Source organism: Herpailurus yagouaroundi, unplaced genomic scaffold (assembly GCF_014898765.1).
Source record: "Herpailurus yagouaroundi ecotype Mexico unplaced genomic scaffold, PumYag 163, whole genome shotgun sequence".
Taxonomy (NCBI): domain Eukaryota; kingdom Metazoa; phylum Chordata; class Mammalia; order Carnivora; family Felidae; genus Herpailurus; species Herpailurus yagouaroundi.
The window spans coordinates 9,591,686-9,612,617 of NW_024412404.1; the positions used below are offsets into that span (position 1 = coordinate 9,591,686).

Below are 20,932 nucleotides of genomic sequence, written 5' to 3' on the forward strand. Positions count from 1 at the left end.
GAAGTCATTTTATGTCTTAGTTTCTCCACCTGGAAAATGGAGAAAATATTCCCCAACTTCTTCCCAAGGACTTGGTTAAATCTTGACAAAATGCTTGGAAAGTATTTAGCATATTAAAATACTATATGGAAACAAAGTGAAGAAAATAAGCCATTAAATGTTTTTACTTGTCAGAAATAACGAACGAAAACTTAGGCTATCTTACATTAAGGATTCTTTAACACTGAATTAGCTTAAAACTGAAAGTACAAAGGGGCGCCTGGGTGGCTCAGTCGGTTAAGCATCTGACTTTTGCTGAGGTCATAATCTCGCAGTCCATGAGTAGAGCCCTGCATCGGGCTCTGGGCTAACAGCTCAGCTCAGAGCCCGGAGCCTGCTTCAGATTCTGTGTCTCCCTCTCTCATGCTCCTCCCCTGCGTGCACTGTCTCTCCCTCTCTCAAAAAATAAATAAACATTTAAAAAAAAAAATTTGTTTTTAATTGAAAGTATAGGACAGGGTTTAGGAGTTGGTAAACAGAAAGAAAATGAGGAGAGAAAGAGAGATTTATGAAGGGAATAATAAAGGATAAGCTTACTACTTCACTCAACAGAAAGATACACTTTCTTGCAGAATGCTTCTACATATACTCAGGGTACAGACTCATATAAAGTGTTAGAATTTCCAAAAACACGTCACTAAATTTGCAGATGGTACTTAGCATAATGAGGAATTAATCTTACCCAAAGAGAGGTCTGGTTTTGCCCTAAGCTGCTGGGGGTGATCTATGGGCAGTTGGAATGTCAGGCCTCATAGGAGTGTCTTTGTCTGAGGGCTCTGGACCATTTGGTTATCATTTCTGCCTTCAGAAGAACTGGACACTAAAGGTTATCGGCATAGGCAGTATGTAATCAAGCCTCAATAAAAACTCTGGGCCTCAAGGATCTGGTGAGCTTCTGTGGTTGCCAATATTCTGTGAGTATCACCACACAGAGATGCTAGGAAAGTAACTCATCCCTGACTCCACAGGGAGAAGAAAATAGAAGCTGTGCCTTTGGTACCTCTTCCAGAGTCCACTCTATGTGCTTTTCCCCCTAATTTCAATCTGTATGCTTTCCATACAATAAACTGTTAACATCACTGTAACAGTTTCCAGTGAGTTCTGTGAGAACTTGTAGCAAATTATTGAACCTCAGTGTGGTGTGAGGAACCCCTCAAACTTGGAATTCGCACCAGAAGTGAGTGCAGTCTTGTGCTGTCCATTCCTTATAAATTCATAGCTTGCTAAATGCTCGCACGCTTTGGGGGTACCTTTGGAGACTTTAAGATCTGAACAAAGATTTAGGGTTCTCTCATTGTGCTAAATAAAGCCAAAGCAGTATAAAAATAAGCAAAATAAGACTCTATACAAATCCTACTTGGAGAAAGGTTATTTATTGATAGTTTCTTCCAAAAAAATCAAAGTACCAAGTTATCACTACATCAGTGCCCCTACTAACAATGTTAACAAGAACATATTTAGAAGCTGTACTGCTGAAAAGCCTTTTAGATTACACCAGTTTAATTTGAAACCAACTTCACAGGCATATGTGACATTCTTTTACAGTATATCTTGTGGGGACATTTTAAAAATGCTATTATTATCATGAAAGCTTGAATAAGCAAAGAAATACCTTTCAATATTTTCTGACTACCTATATAGCCTGCTTGACAACTATACTTGATAACAACATAGTTTATATCATGGGAGATTAAATTTATTCTTAAATAAATAAAATATATATGCACTATTTTTATTGCTACATGTAAACAGATAAAGGTGCTATGCATATCGTTATGCATTGGAGAAATCAGTAAGATTGTTGGAATTTATAGTATGACTAAACCATACTAAAGCAGAACCTGTTTGACTGTAGGGTGATGTAAGCTGAAAGGAATAGAGGAAATAATGGGACTTGTGGAAAGCTTGAGAAGCTTTTAGATATGAAGTGAAACTATTATCTAGGAGAGAGGCATCCAAGGGTGAATCAGATTAAGATCATTATTAGAAATTTCAATTTAAAGGTTAAGGATCTTAGACAAAAGCTCAAACATTTTAAACAATTTTTTAATGTTTTTTATTTCTGAGAGAGAGGGAAAGAGAATGCAAGCTGGGGAGGGGCAGAGAGAGACAGAGAGAGAGAGAGAGAGGGAGAGAGACAGGGGCACAGAATCTGAAGGAGGCTGTCAGCACAGAGCCCAATGCGGGGCTTGAACTCACAAACCGTGAGATCATGACCTGAGCAGAAGTCAGATGCTTATAAACTGACTGAGCCACTCAGGCGCCCCAAGAGCTCAAACATTTTTAAAAAGGTAAATGCAAAAAGGAAAAAAGGTAAATGCTTAAAAGAGCATGGATGGATTGGGGCGCCTGGGTGGCACAGTCGGTTAAGCGTCCAGCTTCAGCCAGGTCACGATCTCGTGGTCCGTGAGTTCGAGCCCCGCGTCAGGCTCTGGGCTGATGGCTCAGAGCCTGGAGCCTGTTTCCGATTCTATGTCTCCCTCTCTCTGCCCCTCCCCTGTTCATGCTCTGTCTCTCTCTGTCCCAAAAATAAATAAACATTGAAAAAAAAAAATTAAAAAAAATAAAATAAAATAAAATAAAAGAGCATGGATGAACTCTAGAGTTGCAATGTACTTGTTATATTATTTGCAAATCTGATTCAGTCAAAGTAGTATTTCCAAGGGAATTTAAAAGGAAAACAAAGTCATGAGGGTTGGAGACAGGCTCTATCATAAAACATGTGAGGTTAATTAAAGGTTTATTGCTAAAAATTCAACATATCACTCAATGTGTGACCTACTATTGGCTCCAAATCCACATACTCAAGTAATAGTTGTTGGCTGTTTTTAGAGTGGAAGTCCTGAAACTGGGTCAAGGTATGCCTAATTTTAGTTGCTCAATGTCCTAGAAGCTGGAGTGAGAAAGGCTTTAAGGAATGTTCCAAAAGTCAGGTTCTCATGGTCTAAAGCAGACTTCACTAAAGATGCTTTTAACACCAATGGTTAATGATGGTTCCAGTTGGTTATAGACAAAAAGATGGAGCTCATTGGCACATTTTAGTTTCAACTAATTACTTATGGCAAAGCACTATACCACTGTGTCATTTTGACTTAATGATGTAACACAGGATTACTCTAAGGGGATACTGAAGTTAATGAAGTGATTCCAGTAAATATGAAAGGTCTTGGCGATTAAATGAAAATAAAAAGATAGCATCTAAAACATGAAGGAAATGGAAATACACAAACATAATTTGGTAATCCAATACATAATCAGTCTAAGAGTTTAGTCTGTAAAATATTAATGCCATTAAAAATGATTAGGGAGCTTTACAAAGCAAGGATGAACTTTTCTAGGAAATATTACAGTTGCAAAGGAGCAAAAATGTACTTTAATTTCTTCCTTTTATTAAATGAGAACACAACTCAAACCCAGAAAGTACTGGGGGATATTTCCAAGCTGGTCTCCCCAACTGTTATATCAGTCTATCTTTCTAGTTTGCTGGTGAACATGTCATGTCGCTAGCTCAGCACTGTTAAAGTCCAACTTAACTCCACAGAACAAAGATAGTAATGATTTATATACATAGCACAATTAATATCAAATAAATATAGTTATGACTTTAAAAAACATGTATGTAATACAACATGAAAGACTAAAAATTTCACCAATTTACCAAGTATCTTCATTAGTATCTACTTATATATGACATGCCTTCCATAGGTATACAGTTCTTGAAATAAATTGTATTTCAAGATATGTATTTTTAAAATTATATAATAAGAACCTTATAGTAATACAAACAAGCGGACCCAGCATAGACCATTCTATACTTCATTCTAAATTAGTCCATTTTTACTAAGTAAATATTGACGATATGTAGGATAGTAACTAAAAGTATAAGAGAAGGAAGAAAAAACAACAAAGTTTAGTAGCAACCACTAAAGTATTTTCAACTTAAATGCAAAGTTAAAAGAAGGTAAGGAAATATACAACTAAGAATAGTACTTAGAAAATGGAGAAAAATCAAATATCAGAAGAGAAAAAGAACCCATGTGCCATTTTATTTTGCCTAGAGATTACTGTGGAGGGAGAAAAACAGATAAAAAGCTGAAAAATCCAACTGAAAAAGAGTTTCATACACCAAGATCAGAGTCTTGACGGGTGCCTGGCTGGTTCACTTGGTAGAGTGTGTGACTCCTGATTTCATGGCTGGGAGTTTGAGCCCCATGTTGGGTGTAGAGATTGTATATATACATACATATAATCAATCTTTAAAATGATCAGAGTCCTGATAAACAAAAAAACAGAGAAGCTTATAGTAACCATCAAGAGTAGGAGGATCAAGCAAAAAACTTTACAGAGTTAGGTTAAAAAGGATGGGAAAATGAAAGGGGATGAGGTGAAAAGTTAGAAGTCTCAGCAGTACAAAAAAGGATATTATAAGAAAAGCAAAGAACTTCACAGAATTAGTTTTTAATGTTTAGAGATCAGGGAAGCATATACGTGCTGGATTCTTAAAATCCTTGACTGGGAAAGAAAAGAAATGGAGGAAAAAAATTTTTAACAGATTATAGCATAAAGCAAATATAATAAAGGTAAACAATTTCCTTACAGTATTGAGAACAAGGTAAAGTTACATATATATGTATACATGTGTATATAAGTAAAACTTAAAGATGTATATTTCTTATAATTCATAGTAATTATGTTTTATCAAAGAATATTGTAAGCTTGCACAGTGAAGCAATGGAACTACTTTAAGATTATAACTTATTCAATAGTGTTACATATGTGTATATACACACATATATGCATTTACATACATGTATATACATATGTTAATGTGTATACAAACATACATACACCTCTGTATCATCACAAAACAGCATGTGAGTATATTTAGAATAGATTTTTTTATTTTTTTTCCAACGTTTTTATTTATTTTTGGGACAGAGAGAGACAGAGCATGAACGGGGGAGGGGCAGAGAGAGAGGGAGACACAGAATCGGAAACAGGCTCCAGGCTCCGAGCCATCAGCCCAGAGCCCGACGAGGGGCTCGAACTCACGGACCGCGAGATCGTGACCTGGCTGAAGCCGGACGCTTAACCGACTGCGCCACCCAGGCGCCCCTAGATTTTTTTAAACTTAGAGTGTTAATGTGATGTTCAGCCTAGCATTAAGACTAGCAATACAAGCATGAATTTTTTTAAAAAGCCTCAGGAAAAGAGTCTTTAGAGTTATGCGTAAACGTGAAATGTGGAATAAGCGCTTTTAACTCTCTCAAAGAAGGGAGCTTTGTGAAATCAAATGTCATAATATAAATTAATGAACTATATAAATAAGAGGTGCACAAAGACCTTCAAAGTAAATGCCAGCTTTCTTTTCCCAGAGGTAGATTAGAAGAACCCAAATCACGGGTTCTGCATTCTGATTTCTAAGATTTGATATTAGGGGCACCCGATAGCTCAGTCGGTTAAGTGTCCAACTTCAGCTCTGGTCATGCTCTCAGTTCAGTTAGTTGGTTTGAGCCCTGCGTCGGGCTCTGTGCAGACAGTTCAGAGCCTGGAGCCTGCTTCCGATTCTATCTCCCCCTCTCCCTCTGCCCTTCCCCCATTTGTATTTTGACTCTCAAAGTAAGTAAACATAAACAAAAAAAAAAATTTAAGATTTGATATTAAACCCACTATCCAATTAAATAAAGAACAAGCTTTCACTGCTGCAGCCACCTATTCAATATCACTCTGTCTACAAATGAAGAGAAAGGAAAACCTTGAGGCAGAAAGAGTAATGGAGGGCAATTATCAAGTATATTAAAGATATAATCTGGACAGAATGAGAAAGAGAAAAAACCTAGAAATACGAAGGTAGTCCTCTATGGCTTCCCTCTCAACAGAAAACAGTAGCACTGAGATAGCAGCTCCTAAGGAAATTCAATTTGGTATCACCTCAGCTATATACCAAGAGGAGTCTGGATACAGGCCTGCCAAACTTAAAAGTAAACATTCAAACCATAGCTTTTCCAGAAAGATTACTACAAACTAAAAAATTCTATGGGACTGGCATTGGTGTTACTTGTTATGAATACAAGTAGTTTATGACCTACATACTAGATACAAATTCATATCAAAGGGTATCTAATCTAATTCATAGTAATACAGGAAGATATGACTCTAAGATAATGTTTCTCAAACTAGGCTTACATCTCTGAGAAATTTATTTTTAAGGGTCTATGAGTGCTCTGGCAGAATTTCTTATTTTAGTGTTTTTATACCAGAATTTTAAAAAATGACTTAAAAATCTAAAATTAGGATAATCCATTAATAAACCCAGTATCACCATGAAATTCCAAGAGTTGCAACGGTTGTGATTGTAATCAAACTGGCACCAAATAGGAAGGATCTCTATGTTTAGGATTTCATACATAAATGATGTGCTTGATGAGTGAAGGCCAAATTACTATGACATCTCATTCTAAAAGGAAATGTTTCATTGTAGTTCAAATAGAGAAAGGTGAGAAAGGCAGCAAGATAACAGTGTTATTACACACCTCAGAATAGAGGCTACTGCCAACCTTTAAAGCCTGTGTATAGGAAGTCAGCAATAATAACCATCATTTTACCAAGACTTAACTATGTGCCAAGAACTGCCCTAAGCACTTTAGATGGATCATACCAATTAATCTCAATAACTATATAAGACTAGGGATAACTATTATCCCTAATTTACAGAAAAAGAATTAAGTAACTTCCCCAATGACAGAGAGTGAGTAAATGCTGAGCTCAGATTTGAACCGAGATGCTTTTATGCTACCCTAGTTTCTTATCATATTTAGGCTAGGAGGTAAGATTCCTGATCATCAAAACACAATTATCTTCCATACTAAATAGTAACTTGATTTTTGAATTTGTAGTGTTATTTATAATTAATTTATAAATTTGTTATGGTTTTAGAGTTCTTTAGAAATGTAAGTTTAGAACTTGTTTTAGTGTTTGTATATATTTAAATAATATAGTCAAAAATAATGTAAGTGAACACTGGACTTAAGAAATTGTTTTACTTTAAAAGGGGTCTATATATCAGTCCAGTTTCAAAAACACTGCTCAAAGACCAGGATACCCTACGTGGTTGTGTCAAGTTTATATGCAGACTTAGGATTCCAACCTTCTAATGGCTTATCATAACACTTCAGATAAAATCCAAGTTCTTGATCCTAATTTACTAAACCCTCCATGATCTGGTGTCTATCCATTTCTCTGAACTCTCCACAATGCCATATTTTAGCCTTCCTGGCCTCTTCCTATCCTTCAATCATGTCAAGCTTGTTCTCACCTAAGGTCTTTTACTGGATGTTCATTTTTCTTGAACAGCCCATACTTCATCAGATAAGATTTTTCTGATCATCCAATTCTAAGAAACCATCCAGTCTCTATTATATTCTCTTATTTTAATTCTCTATACTGTGTATATTATTAGCTAATATTTTTTTTGCTTTACTGGATTACTGTCCACCTTGCCCACTGGATTATAAACTGTGTAAGAACATGGCTCTTATCTGTCTGGTTCATCACTATATTTGCAATACCTAAACTGATGCCAGTCAATATTCTCATTATTTGTTGAATGAGCAAATGAGTAGATCTAAGTCTGCAAAGCAGCTATAAATTTGACTGAAACTCCCAATGATTCTTGGGGGGAAAAAATGAACAAATCTCTCTCTTAACCAAATGCACATACCAGGGAAGGAAAAGATGTTCTAGAAGTGACCTGATTCCTACAGAGGAGACTATTTTAAAATTAGCATGCACTAAATCACAGTGACATTCAAAAACTACTGTATGTGTTTACTGCCACTACACATAAGCCAGATACTATTAGAGATGCTGGTGAATAAACTTATAGAGTGTGTGTATCCACCACAAAGAGTTTGCACCTGGTACCTAGCAAGCTCCTTGTGCACAAGTTACTTAACCTTTCTACAACTGCTACATACATACTGCTTAAATTACCTACTTCGGGGGTAAAATAATTGGCCTCAAGTATCCTACAATGATTAGCAAGTAAGAGTTTTAAACCTGTTTTAGATCTGCTTACCCATTTCTATATTAAAATTTTGTGTGTCAAAATAAAGCTTTAGAAGACTGCTATTATTTTAATGGGGAATTAAGTGTCTAGTTACTAGAGACTTAGCCACATGGTAAGTATATACACATGTAGATGTATGTCAAAAATCTGAAATAAAAAGGGGGGAAAGTGGAATTAATGGTCCCAGGACTCTCTTTTTATAATTCTGGGGCACTAATCTCACAATAGTACTATATTCTTAGAGTTCTACCAAGGACTCCAATATTCTCAACATAAAATAATTAAAAGACAACCTCATGGAAAATAAGTGAGAATTAAAAGTCCATGTCACATTTGCATTTTTCTTTAGTTTGGTTTGGCTTTGGTGTAAGAGTGGAGTGTTTTCTTATAAATACTACATAATAAGTAGCTGCTTCTTCCCAATGTGCTTTTATTTCAAAATAAGCTTTGAATAAAAGTTCTGAAAAAACCTTGGTGTTTCAAAAACAAGCAACAGTTTCTTTTCTGTGAGAATAAATGATACACAGAAATGAAATGATAAAATGCAAAAGGAAACATACCATTCCATAGGCCTGTTGTTGGACCCAGTTGATATAATCATTCCTTATGTCTATCAATTCTTGTACTTCATGTATATAAAATTTATCATATTGTATAATCTGTCCTGTTTTCTCATTTACCTACAAAAACAAATAAATGTGTAATTAACATTAGGTTTAACCCGTACCTAATACAGAGATTGAAAAATGTTAAAACAGAAAAAGTTCTGAAATTTCTTAGCTAATTTTCTCTATTAAAAAAAAATTTACTGAGTGCCTACTATATGCAAAATGCTAGTTAAGTGCTATGTGAACCACAAAAATATCTAAGATGGAATATCTGCATTCAGTACCTCAAAATCTAGTAAAAAAGAAAAATATTTCTATAACCACCACATAGTTAAGAGATATGTACCATTAAAGTATATACAGTATATAAAAACTAGAATCTGTAAGAACTTCTGTTTGGGGAATAGGAATTAAATAAGAATAGCTAATGCTTGTTAAGTGTCACTCTTTACTGGTATCTGAATAAAATGAAGAAGTGACATTTGGGTAAGACACAAAAAATGAAGAGAGTGCAAATTATCACCCTAGAAAGTACTTACTAATTACAAAGGTAAAAAATCTCTCCAGTGGAGAACACTAACTTAACTGAGTGATCAAACCAATCACCACCAATACAGAGACAAATATTATGTTCCTGCTAATGCAACAGGAAGTATAAGCATCATCTATGAAGCAGAAAAATGTTTAGCTTGAATCTAATCAAGTCTCTTGATCTAAATTCAAGTTTGTAGGAAATACAAGGGACAGAGAAAAAGTAAACATCACCGTAAGGAAAATAGCAGACAAATATTCTGATTGTTAGGACTTGCATAAGAAGACTGGCCAGGAGTTTCCAAACAGTTAAGGTAATGGGATAAAAAAGTGGGGGCTATTCTTTTTATTTTTTAATTTTTTTAATGTTTATTTTTGAGAGAGACAGTGAGCGAGCAGGGGAGGGGCAGAGAGAGGGAGACACAGAATCCAAAGCAGGCTCCAGGCTCTGAGTTGTCAGCATAGAGACCAACGCAGGGCTCAAACTCATGGACTGCGAGATCAAGACATGAGCCAAAGTCGGATGCTTAATCAACTGAGCTACCCAGGCACCCTCCAAAACAGTGGGGCTATTCTAAATCAATAGAGACACAGAGGTGTTCTGGTATGGGATACAGCAGAGCTCCTTGCGTCAGACTAGCCTCCTGACAAAAACAATTATAAACTCTGGACAGTATATAAAAAAACTCAACAATCTGAAAACATTGGAGATCAACCCAAAGCAAGCAAGCAGAAATAAGAATGAACACAATCTTTGAAAGAAGAAAGCATGGGTGTGATACACATTTTTGCCCAAGGAAGTGCTTCCAAATCAGCATATGTAAGAGCTCAAGCACAAAGCAACAGTTTTACCAGAAGAGTAAAAGACTCTTTACGGAAGAGTCATAGGTCACAAAGTGAGACAGCCAATGTGGCAGTGAGGAAGTAAAACTTCCAGAAAGGAATCTAGAGGGTGAAGCCACAAAACCAGTCAGCAAATTCCCCATACATATTGGCTAACCTTTTTTTTTTTTTTGAGGGGAGCGGGGCAGAGAAAAAGAAAGGATGCAAGTGAGTGAGGGGCAGAGAGAAAGAGAGAATCCCCTGAGAGGCAGACAGAAGGAGAAGTGAGGCTCACCTAGGGCTCATGCTCACTGACGCAGCGCATGAGCTCATCTGATGTGGGAATGGAACTCACAAACTGTGAGATCATGACCTGAGCCAAAGTGAGATGCTTAATGACTGAGCCACCCAGGTGCCCTGCTGGCTAACTTTTAAATCATTAGTGTATAGAGTGAGACACTGGGGGAAAAAAAAACACCCCAGCAGAAAGCAGCACCTGGGAGGTTCCTCTTAAGGTAGACTTCAAGACAAGTATTTCTGGAGAAAAAAGGACACATTTGGTAGGCATGATGATAAAAGGATTAATTTATCAAGAAGTTGTAACAATTCCAAATAACAATGCTTTGAAATATGCAAAGGGGGAATTGATACAATTTGATGGAATTTTTAACACCCCTCTCTTGGTAACTGATAAAAAATTGACAAAAATAGCAAGAAAAGAACATGTGAACAATTTCAACTAACTTGAACTCACTATAATAGAACATACCACCCAATAACTGTATATAGAGTGTTCACTAAAATAAAATATCCTGGACCACAAAACAAGTCTTACTAAATACATTTAAAAGAATCCAAAGTGCACCCAGTATGTTCTCTGACCACAATGGAATTAAAGAGTAACTAAAAGACATTTGGAAAATTCTAGAACATTGTAATCATTTTAAATAAAACCCTTTTTTTTTTTAGTTTATTTATGTACTTTGAGAGAGAGTATGCATGTGCATGTGTGGGAGAGGAAGAGAGAGGAGGAGAAAAAGAAACCCAAGCAGGTTCTGTGCTGTTAGCATCTCAGGAACCATGAGATCAAGACCTGAGCAGAAATCAAAAGTCTGACGCTTAACTGACTGAACCACACAGGCACCCCTGAACAAAACACTTCCAAATTACCCAAAACTTCTCTTGAATCCATCAGAGAGCTAAAGCCATAAGATAACCAAGGAGCCTGAATCCCAAGGATCGACAGATACTTCCAAACAGAAACAGAATGCCAGAAATGGGTCACCTGTGGCAAAGCAAGAGGGAAGATACCACTGTCACACAAGCAGGGAAGAGGAAATCAGCTAAAATTTTAAGAAATTGCTTAAGACTGAGTATGGGATAACCTGACAGGGTTTTATAACCCCTAGGTGCCCCAGACAGTTTGCATTCATTCAGACTGTCTTCCACAGACCTCCACTGGGTGGTCTCTGGGATGACTGGAAACAGCAAAAGATCACAAGTCTCTCTCGGTGGTGCAAGGAATTGGCTTCCACTGTGAGAAAAAAAGAAGGCCCGCCATCCTGCCCATATCCTTTGCTTATACAGAGAGAGCAAAAGCCTTAAACTTAAACTGAGAACGGTAAAGCAAATTCTATGCGTTGTTGCTGGAGGAGGGGGAAACACCCTCACTTCAATAGCTGGGAGGAATGGGGGACAACAGTCCTGAGCCCAGAATCTTATATCAGTAGGATCAGAGGATCCCTAATGCTGATGGAGGGAACAGAAACGCTGAGTAAGTCCCACCCTGAGATCCAGGCATACATAATCACCTAAGACCAAGGCTAAGACAATAACATCAAAGAAAACTTTCTGTGTCCTCTCCTCTATTAATCCTGGAAAACACTGAGTAACAAGCAAGACTAGTTTACCACTGAGGAGGGGCAAGAGTGAGAAGAAAAAACCTCTATCAAGTAGGCATACAAAGCAGAACACAGTGAGAAAAAAAACTTTTGACATTTCACTTCTGTCCAAAGCATCAGGCAACACTAAAGGAATCTGAGGCCTCTGGTATAAAGCCAATTCAGATAGTGGAGCAAGAAGAGGCTTTAGGAAAATATTGAATAAAATTAAAAGTGTATCAAAATTTGAGGGATCCTACTCAAACAGAGAAAAGAAAAAGAAAACTTAGCATTAAATGATCATATTAGAAAAAAAGGTTTAAAATCAATGATCTAAGCCTCTATTTTAAGGACCAAGAAAGAGATGACCAAATTAAGGACAAATCAAGTAGAGAAAAGGATATAAAGAGCAGATATTTCTGAAAGAGAAAACAAACACTAGAGAAAAATCAAGAAAGCAAACGTGTTTTACGAAAATATCAGTTAAGTTGATAAGCCTCTGAGGAAAAGGGAGAAGACAAATTACCACTAACAGGAATGAAAAAGGTGGCATCACCACACAGACACAGACATAAATATCACCACACAGACCTACCAAAATTGACTCAAGAAGAAACAGAAAATATAAATTACACTGTACTTACAGTAAAACTTTGGATTGTGAGTAATCTGTTCTGCAAGGGTTCTCCATAAGACAAGCAAACATTTCTGATAAATTTTAACTTGATAAACGAGTGACATCTTGCAATACGAGCAGTATGTGGCACCGAACATCACATGATCACAAGTGAGCCAATGGTTCTTTAAATTCGCTTTGATTTGCAAGCACTTTGGATTATAAGCGTGTTCCTGGAATAAACTGTGCTCGCAAACCAAGGTTTTACTGTATTTATAAAATTTAATAGGAAATTTTAAATTTCCTAGAAGAAAACTACAGGCCAAGACGTTTCACTGGTGAATTCTATCAAACATTTAGGGAAGAAATGAAATAATATCAATCTTAACTCAGAAAATAGAGAAAGAGGAATTATTTCTTAAAAAAAGTTGGTGACAATATGAGAAACAAAAATTATCAGATCAATATCCCTTATATAAGCATAAAACCTTCAATAAAATATTAGCAAATTAAACCCAATAATATATATAAAGTATAATACATAATGCCCAAGAGGAATTTATCCCAGGAATGCAAGGCTGGTGTAACATTCAAGTGTCAATGCATTTCAGTACATTTCAGAAAAAAAGGCAGGAAAAAAATGGTTTGTTCATCTCCACAGATGCACAGAAAAGCATCTAACAAAATTCAACACCTCTTCATAAAAAACACTCTAAGCAAAATAGGAATACAAGGGGATTTCTTCAAAGAGATAAAGCCCATTTTACTGCAAGTCCATAAGAGTAGAAAATAACATGCTGTGGATATAAAAAAAAAAAAAAAATCCAAATGAATCTATAAGAGAATTACCGAAACTGATAAATTAATTTATCAAGGTCACAGGGTGCAAGATCAATACACAAAACACAACTAAATTTCTCCGTACTAGCAACAAACAACTGGAAAAAAAAAAAAACCTAAATTTCATTTACAATAGCAACAAAACCAAATATTTAGCAATATATTTAACAAAAGATGTATAAGACTTCAGAACTACAGGGGCACCTGGGTGGCTCAGTCGATTAAGCTGCCAACTCTTGATTTCGATTCAGGTCATCATCTCACAAATGTGAGATTGAGCCTCGAGTCTGGTCTCCATGCTGGGTGTGGAGCCTGCTTGAGATCCTCTCTTTCCGCCCCTCCCCTACTTGTGCGTGCACATGCGTGCACTCTCACACGCACGCTCTCTCTCAGAGGAAAAAAAAAGAAAAATAATAGTATTACTGTTAGGTAGGAAAATGCCCAAGAAGAGGAATGCTGAGGTAGTATCAGAATTTACTTTCAAATGACAAGAAAAAAATACATACATATATGTAAAAGCCAAGGTGACAGCATGTTAACAATTACTAAATCTAGAATGGAAGGCATGTACGTATCTACTTTGGGGCACGTAGCTGGCTCAGTTGGTAGAGCATATGACTCTTGATCTCAAAGTTGTAAGTTCGAGCCCCATGTTGGGCACAGAGACTACTTAAAAATAATATAATATCTTAAAAAAAAATAGGGATTTATCTTTCAATGTTTCTGTATATGTGAAGATATTCAAAATAAAAACCGAAGAATAAAGTGAAAGAAAAGGATTTCAAAAAGAAAAGTTTGAGGAAGAAAAGTCTAGACAAAGATAAGGAGAATAGCATGAGCTAAAGGAAAAAAATTTCATAGGGAAATTGGGTTTTGAGAGTCAACAAATGATAGAATCAGAGTGATATTTTATGAAAGTTATTCTGTTGACAGTGTGAAGTATACTAAAAGTTAGTACAGAGGCTAGTAGTAGGGAAATAAATCAAGATATTAAAGACTGAAGATTTCTAGATAATAAAAAAGAATGCAGAGCCTGTGGTAGCTAACTGATACAGAAAAGAGTCAGACCTAACTTCAAAATTTCAAGCAAGAGTAACTGGAAAACAAATGCTGGCAACACAAAGACATATGAGTCAAGAAAAGATGAGTTTTGATGGGAGAGGATGAGAGCTGGGAAGGATGAGAAATTTGGTATTAAATCTTTTTTTAAATTTTAAAATGATGGCAAGACTGTCAAGTAGCTCAAGAGAAAGGCCTGCCTAAAACACATTAATTGAGAACATTTTCCTTAAAGGAGACAACTAAAGCTGTGACAGGAGGTGAGACAGTAGAAAGTAAAACAGAAAGGACAAAGTGCAGACCACTAAGAAATATGCCACATTTAGGAGAAGAAAATAAGCCATCGAAAGAAACAAATTCGATCTAACATACAAACTAAATAAAACTAGCTAAATTTCCTGTAAAAATAACAAAAATAATTGTTTATAATTTTCAAAAATCACTAAACCAACTAAGCAGCATTTGAAAAGGAACAAATGAAATCACCTAGTAGATGCATAAATCTATCAGACAGGTGCTTATGTCCAAACAGGTACTCTACGCCATGAGATGAATGAATGTGCAAAATAAAATGAGTAATACACACACACACACACACACACACACACACACACAGACACACACACACACACACAGTTCATGCTTCTAATGGCACTTTACATTTTCACTGAAATACAGATTTTACCTTAAAATTCACTCAGATGTTATGTTCCACTAATGAAATAATAGTAACTATCATTATGGACCAATTACTAAGTACATGTCATGTACATTATTTCATTTAATCTTTAAATCAACCCTATGAAATAGATACCATTGTTACCACCATATGGACAAATATACTAAGATGTAGAGTTCAAGAAACTTAACTAAGGTCACACAGCTAACAGAGCCAGAAATCTTAACTCACTATATGGCCATCTAATTTTTGTTCCTTGATATATGTTCATATATATATGAGTATTTCCATAAAAGTATACAACACATAGTTAGAATGCTACTATATTTAGAACATATATACACATTTTTTTTCTTTTTATGAACATGTAAAATTGCCATCAAAGGACACCTGGCTGGCTCAGTCAGAAGAGCATGCGACTCTTGATCTCAGGGTTTTAAATTTGAGCCCCATGTTGAGTGCAGAGATAACTTAAAAATAAATAAATAAGCCTAAAAAAATTTTTTTTAAAATAAATAAAACCAATCACATACAGCCAACGCTTAATCCTGGGGCCCACTCTTAAGGGAATAAATAACCCAGTTTAAGAAGTGCATGTTAATCACACTGTTTTCATTTTCAAAGTTGACACTTTTAATCCCTCTACACACTGACACAAAGCACTATGAGCTCTTTTTTTCCCCACTGTTTGATTAATTTATATCAGTGGTCAGGATACACATTTAGGAAGAACTGACCAGAGTAAAACTGCTATTCCTGGCTTTCAAACAAAACTAAGATACCTAGTTTATATATCGAGATCAAAACCTTCATCCTAGATCAGGGTCAATAAACTACAACCTGTCAGCAAAATCCTGCATACAGACTATTTTTGTAAATAAAGTTTTACTGGAAAACATCCATGCCCATCTGTGTACACACTGTCTGCAGTAAAGTTGAGAGTTGTGGGTTTTTTGTTTTGTTTTTTTTTTTTGAGTGCTGCTTCCATAGAAACCACATGGCTTGCAAAGTGTAAAATACTACCTGGTCTTTTACAGGTAAAGTGTGCAAACTCTTGCCCTAGAGTCTTGTCCAAACTCTTTCTATCAAAAAAGAAAACATACACAATAATTACACAAAAATCTCTTTGGCTTTTCCATCTCCAATATTTATGTTTATAAATATACACACCAACCTTTTTTTAATATTTATTTTTGAGAGATAAAGCATAGGTGAGCAAGATGGGGGGCATGCAGAAAGAGGGGGAAGAGAGGATCTGAAGCTGGCTCCATGCTGACAGCAGAGAGCCAGATGCAGGGCTTGAACTCATGAACCCTGAGATCTTGACCTGAGAGAAAGTCGGATGCTTAACCAAGTCACCCAGAAGCTGCTACACACCAACTTTTAATCATGCTGGACTCTAAAATTTAGCAAGTTCCATACGAAATGATTCACATCTCACTGACCTCTGAAATTTTTATTTTAAATATTTTATTTTTATTTTATTTTAAATATTTTAGATTTCATTTAAAAGAAAATGTTTTTTAATGTTCATTTTTGAGAGAGGGAAAGAGACAGAGTACAAGCAGGGGAGGGGCAAAGAGAGAAGGAGACACAGAATCCGAAGCAGGCTCCAGGCTCTAAGCTGTCAGCACAGAGCCCGACGTGGGGCTCAAACCAAGTATTTTAAAAGGTAAACTGCAGTTTCCTTCACCAACAGCAATCAATGTTTGCAGTTTGTATATCCTGCAATACATGTTTGTGAAAAGAAGTGCTATGTTAGAATAAAAATTAACAATTCAAAAACCAGGTCTGGTTTAGAAACAAATTTCAGTCAAATTTATACTTAGGAGGAAATTATGGTGGATAGTTAATTAGTCACAATGATTTAACAACTAAAGAGAAAATCAGTTAATACTGTTTTTAAAAACAGGGAAAGTAGACACTGAACAAGGAAGACTGATCCAAAAGACCTGCATATATATTAATGACTTACATATAAAATCAACAGTTTAAAAAATACATATAAAGATACAGGGGCACCTGGGTGGCTCAGTCGGTTAAGAGTCCAACTCTTGATTTCAGCTCAAGTCATGAGCTCATAATTCAGGAGATCAAGCCCCATGCTGGGCTCCACACTAACAGCGTGGAGTCTGCTTGGGATTTTCTCTGTCCCTTCCTTGCTTGCGCTCTTTCTTTCTCTCTCAAAGTAAGTAAACGTTAAAAGAAAAAAAAATACACACACACACATTTGTATGGTAGATAACATGGACATTATTTTCTCCAGGAAACCTTCCTTAATTCTTCAGTATTACAAGCCCTCTTATGTGTTCTCACAGCACCGTTAATTTTCCTTAATCTAACACTTACCATGCTGTATCACAAATGTTTATTTACTTGTATGTATATAACTGTTCTACATTTAAAATCTAAACAAGGGCAGAAATCACATCTTTTCCTTATCATTGCATCCCTAATGTCTAAAACAATGATAAGCACACAGTAGGCACTCGGTAAATATTCACGAAATGAATACAAAAGAAAAAATCACATGGTAGAAGTTCAAAACCTATACATTCAGTATTATTGCCTTAAATATACAAAATAAAATCTAGATATGTTTGATCATAACATTTTTATTTCACATTTTCATTACAGTTTAGTATTCTGGTTTATAAGTCTCAGTCCAGAGGTGGTATATGTTAAGTATATACGTGTACCTTGTCTGATTTAAGGGTTCCTTATTAAAAAAAGTTTGAAAATCACTGATTAGAAGATTAGCATGATATGTAGCAATTAGGCTAGAGAGAACAAGTCGGTCTCCTCTTTAGGCATATCAGTAGCTCTACAATGTACTGTGTCAAAACCCAAAAACTACTAAATAACCAAATTACTTGCCAATAAACTCATTTATCTGGTAATATATGCACTTCTGACAGCAGTACCAAAGCCATCTTTCTTATAATACCATTTGGAATACTGGGAATGATTTTTAACTTAAAAGCTTTTCAAAGGACATGACATAAGGGAGGAACAAGTCATCCATATATCCTGAAATGATTAGTAAACACATAGTTCAGTTCTCTTCCTAATCCTAGTCCACTGTAGGTCAAGAAGGCAACCATTTGAGGAAACTTCTAATTCGCAACCATGGAACAGAGAGCAGAGAAATATACAGTTGTCACACAGAAGGTGTCTTTGAAAAAACAAGTTTCTGATAAGTAATTTGGGTTTCACTAAAGATGAAAATGAATCATCCCTGACAGTTAATATCCACAAGGATCTATTTATGGCAGATTAAGACCAAGGAAAGTTTTCTCCAAAGTAAGGAGTAAAAGAAGGATAAGTGACTGCCCTAAGGATGCCCACTAAGAGATGCTTAAGACATTAATACCATTACCACCCTGGTTTTGAGTCTGCAAATAACTTCAAACAACCCAGTTCCCACATAACCTAATAAATCAAATTGAAAGTAGCGGTTTCCCATCCAAAATTTGGTAGTGATAACAAAATCATTGCCTTATGAATGCAGAATTCATTATATATTGTATAATTTGAACAGTATATTTATCCTGGGAAACTATCAGGCCAGTATTTTAATCCTTATTTTATAGATAATTCTCCATTTGCATTATGATGAAGACAAAAGACCTGTTCAAAATCACACTGATAGGAAGCAGCAAAAATGGTCTCTTCATAACACAATGCTATCTGCAATTATAGAAGTATGAACCTCTAGATCTAGGGGCATAAAATAAAAGCAAGGGGCGCCTGGGTGGCTCAGTCAGTTGGGCATCTGACTTTGGCTCAGGTCATGATCTCACTGCTCATGAGTTCGAGCCCTGTGTCAGACTCTGTACTGATGGCTCGGAGCCTGGAGCCTGCTTCAGATTCTGTCTCCATCTCTCTGCCCCTCCTCTGCTTGTGCTCGCTCTGTCTCTGTCTCTCAAATATAAAAAATAAAACATAAAAAGAAATTTTTAAAAACAAACCCCTTCCAAATATATTACTATACCTGCTGATAGAGTAGTACATTAGAAACAGCAGAGAAGGAAAAACAGAAAGAAATAGGGAGGGAAAGAAAGAAATAAAGAGAAAAAGAAGAGAGAAGAGAGAAGAGAGAAGAGAGAAGAGAGAAGAGAGAAGAGAGAGGAGAGGAGAGGAGAGGAGAGGAGAGGAGAGGAGAGGAGAGGAGAGAAAAAAAAGAAAAGAAAGCAGAGACTTTGGAAGTAGATTTGGATTTGTATTTCAACTCTGCTACTTACTGGTTTATGATCTTTGACATTTAGGTTAAGGGGCAAAACATAAACTATACAGAGTTTAAAAAATTAAATGAAGAATATAGTAAAGTGTTCACATGAATTAACATACAAGGGAGATTCTAATTCTAGCCACTGTTAAAATTATTTTCCCTTCCCTTTTAGCTGGCAAGAATGTAAGACCCTAGTATCTAGCATGGTTCCATCAAAAAGGTCTCTGGAGCCACCTAGGTGGCTCAGTTGGTTAAGCATCCAACTTCGGCTCAGGTCATCATCTCATGGTTTGTGGGTTTGAGCCCCGTGCCAACTCTGTGCCGACAGCTCAGAGTCTCAAGCCTGTTTTGGATTCTGTGTCTCCCTCTCTCTCGTGGCCCTACCCTGTTTCTCTCTCTCAAAAATAAATAAACATTAAAAAAAATTTAATTCAAAAAGGCCTTTGGAGATGGAGCCCTATAGTGTTCCTCCTCAGTACAAGTTGAGGCCTCTGATCTAGGCAAAGAACTTAAGTTACTTGTGGGGACTCCTGGGTGGTTCAGTTGGTTAAGCATCCAACTTCGGGTCAGGTCATGATCCTGGGGTTAGTGGGTTCAAGCCCCACTTCAGGCTCTGTGCTGACAGCTCAGAGTCTGGAGCCTGCTTTAGATTCTGTGTTTCCCTCTCTCTCTGCCCCTCCCCTGCTTGTGCTTTGTTTCTGTCTCTCAAAAATAAACGTTAAAAAAAAAAAATTTTTTTTTTTAAAAAGAACTTAAGTTACTTGCTTAAGTTCTGTCTTCATTTACAAAAAAAAAAAAGTGATATTTCCTCTCCTTCTTCCACCCTCCCTTTAACTTGTGGTAACAGACACAGCTAAGGAAAAAAATTATTCTTTAAAGAGGCAATAAAGATAAGCAGATAAAGACTGGAGTCAGTGAATAATTATTTGGGAATAGGGTCCAGCTGATGGACAAAGGATGGTTCACTGAAGTAATAGGAAAAAGAAAAATCTAATTAATCTCTTAAATCGTAGACAAAAGACATACAGAAAAAGTATATTTATCCCATGAAGACAAAGGATCTTCTTTAATAGCAGTTTACTGCAGGATCCAATTAACCCTAAAATGTTAGAAGAAAGCCTTCTTCTGGGAAAGGCAAATGTAAGAATGACCTTCCCATGGAAAGAAATGACAATTATCTCTTCAACTATAATAAAAGACATGACTACTTTACTAGGAATCTTGAATGAACATACTAAATACAAAAGAAAAGAGTAAGTTCAAGAAGTTTAACTGACGAAATACCCAGAACTTCACTAAAAGAATAAGGAAGAAAAGCAAATGGTCTACACAAGTTCTTTCTTACAGAGAACAGAAGGACTATCTCTTTCATCCCTTAACATTTACCTTAGTGCTAGGCAAGAAGAGTTTGAAAATGCTACAGAAGAAGGAGAAGAAACTAAAGATTAAAGTTCTTAAGGGTTTTTCAGTCATTTTAGAGATAAGAAATATGCTTCTCCCCTTAGGTCATGTCTCCCAAAATAGCTCCTCAAGAATACCAAATGGTGTAACAAAGATAT

At 36.1% G+C, this 20,932-nt stretch overlaps 1 protein-coding gene and 1 long non-coding RNA gene across 8 annotated transcripts in view; one reads left to right on the plus strand and one right to left on the minus strand.

Annotated features, from left to right (window-relative positions):
• HERC4 (HECT and RLD domain containing E3 ubiquitin protein ligase 4) overlaps positions 1 to 20,932 on the minus strand; it is a 137,263-nt gene that overhangs the window by 33,827 nt on the left and 82,504 nt on the right. For all 7 annotated transcript variants that reach the window (XM_040485170.1, XM_040485169.1, XM_040485168.1 and 4 more), the window contains one exon: positions 8,668 to 8,787. In XM_040485170.1, coding sequence (XP_040341104.1) covers positions 8,668 to 8,787 — 120 coding nt within the window. The remainder of the gene's footprint in view (positions 1 to 8,667; positions 8,788 to 20,932) is intronic.
• LOC121036698 (uncharacterized) lies at positions 754 to 15,556 on the plus strand. The gene is made up of 3 exons (XR_005793442.1): positions 754 to 865; positions 6,785 to 6,787; positions 15,546 to 15,556. It is a non-coding gene; the product is annotated as an uncharacterized LOC121036698 (long non-coding RNA).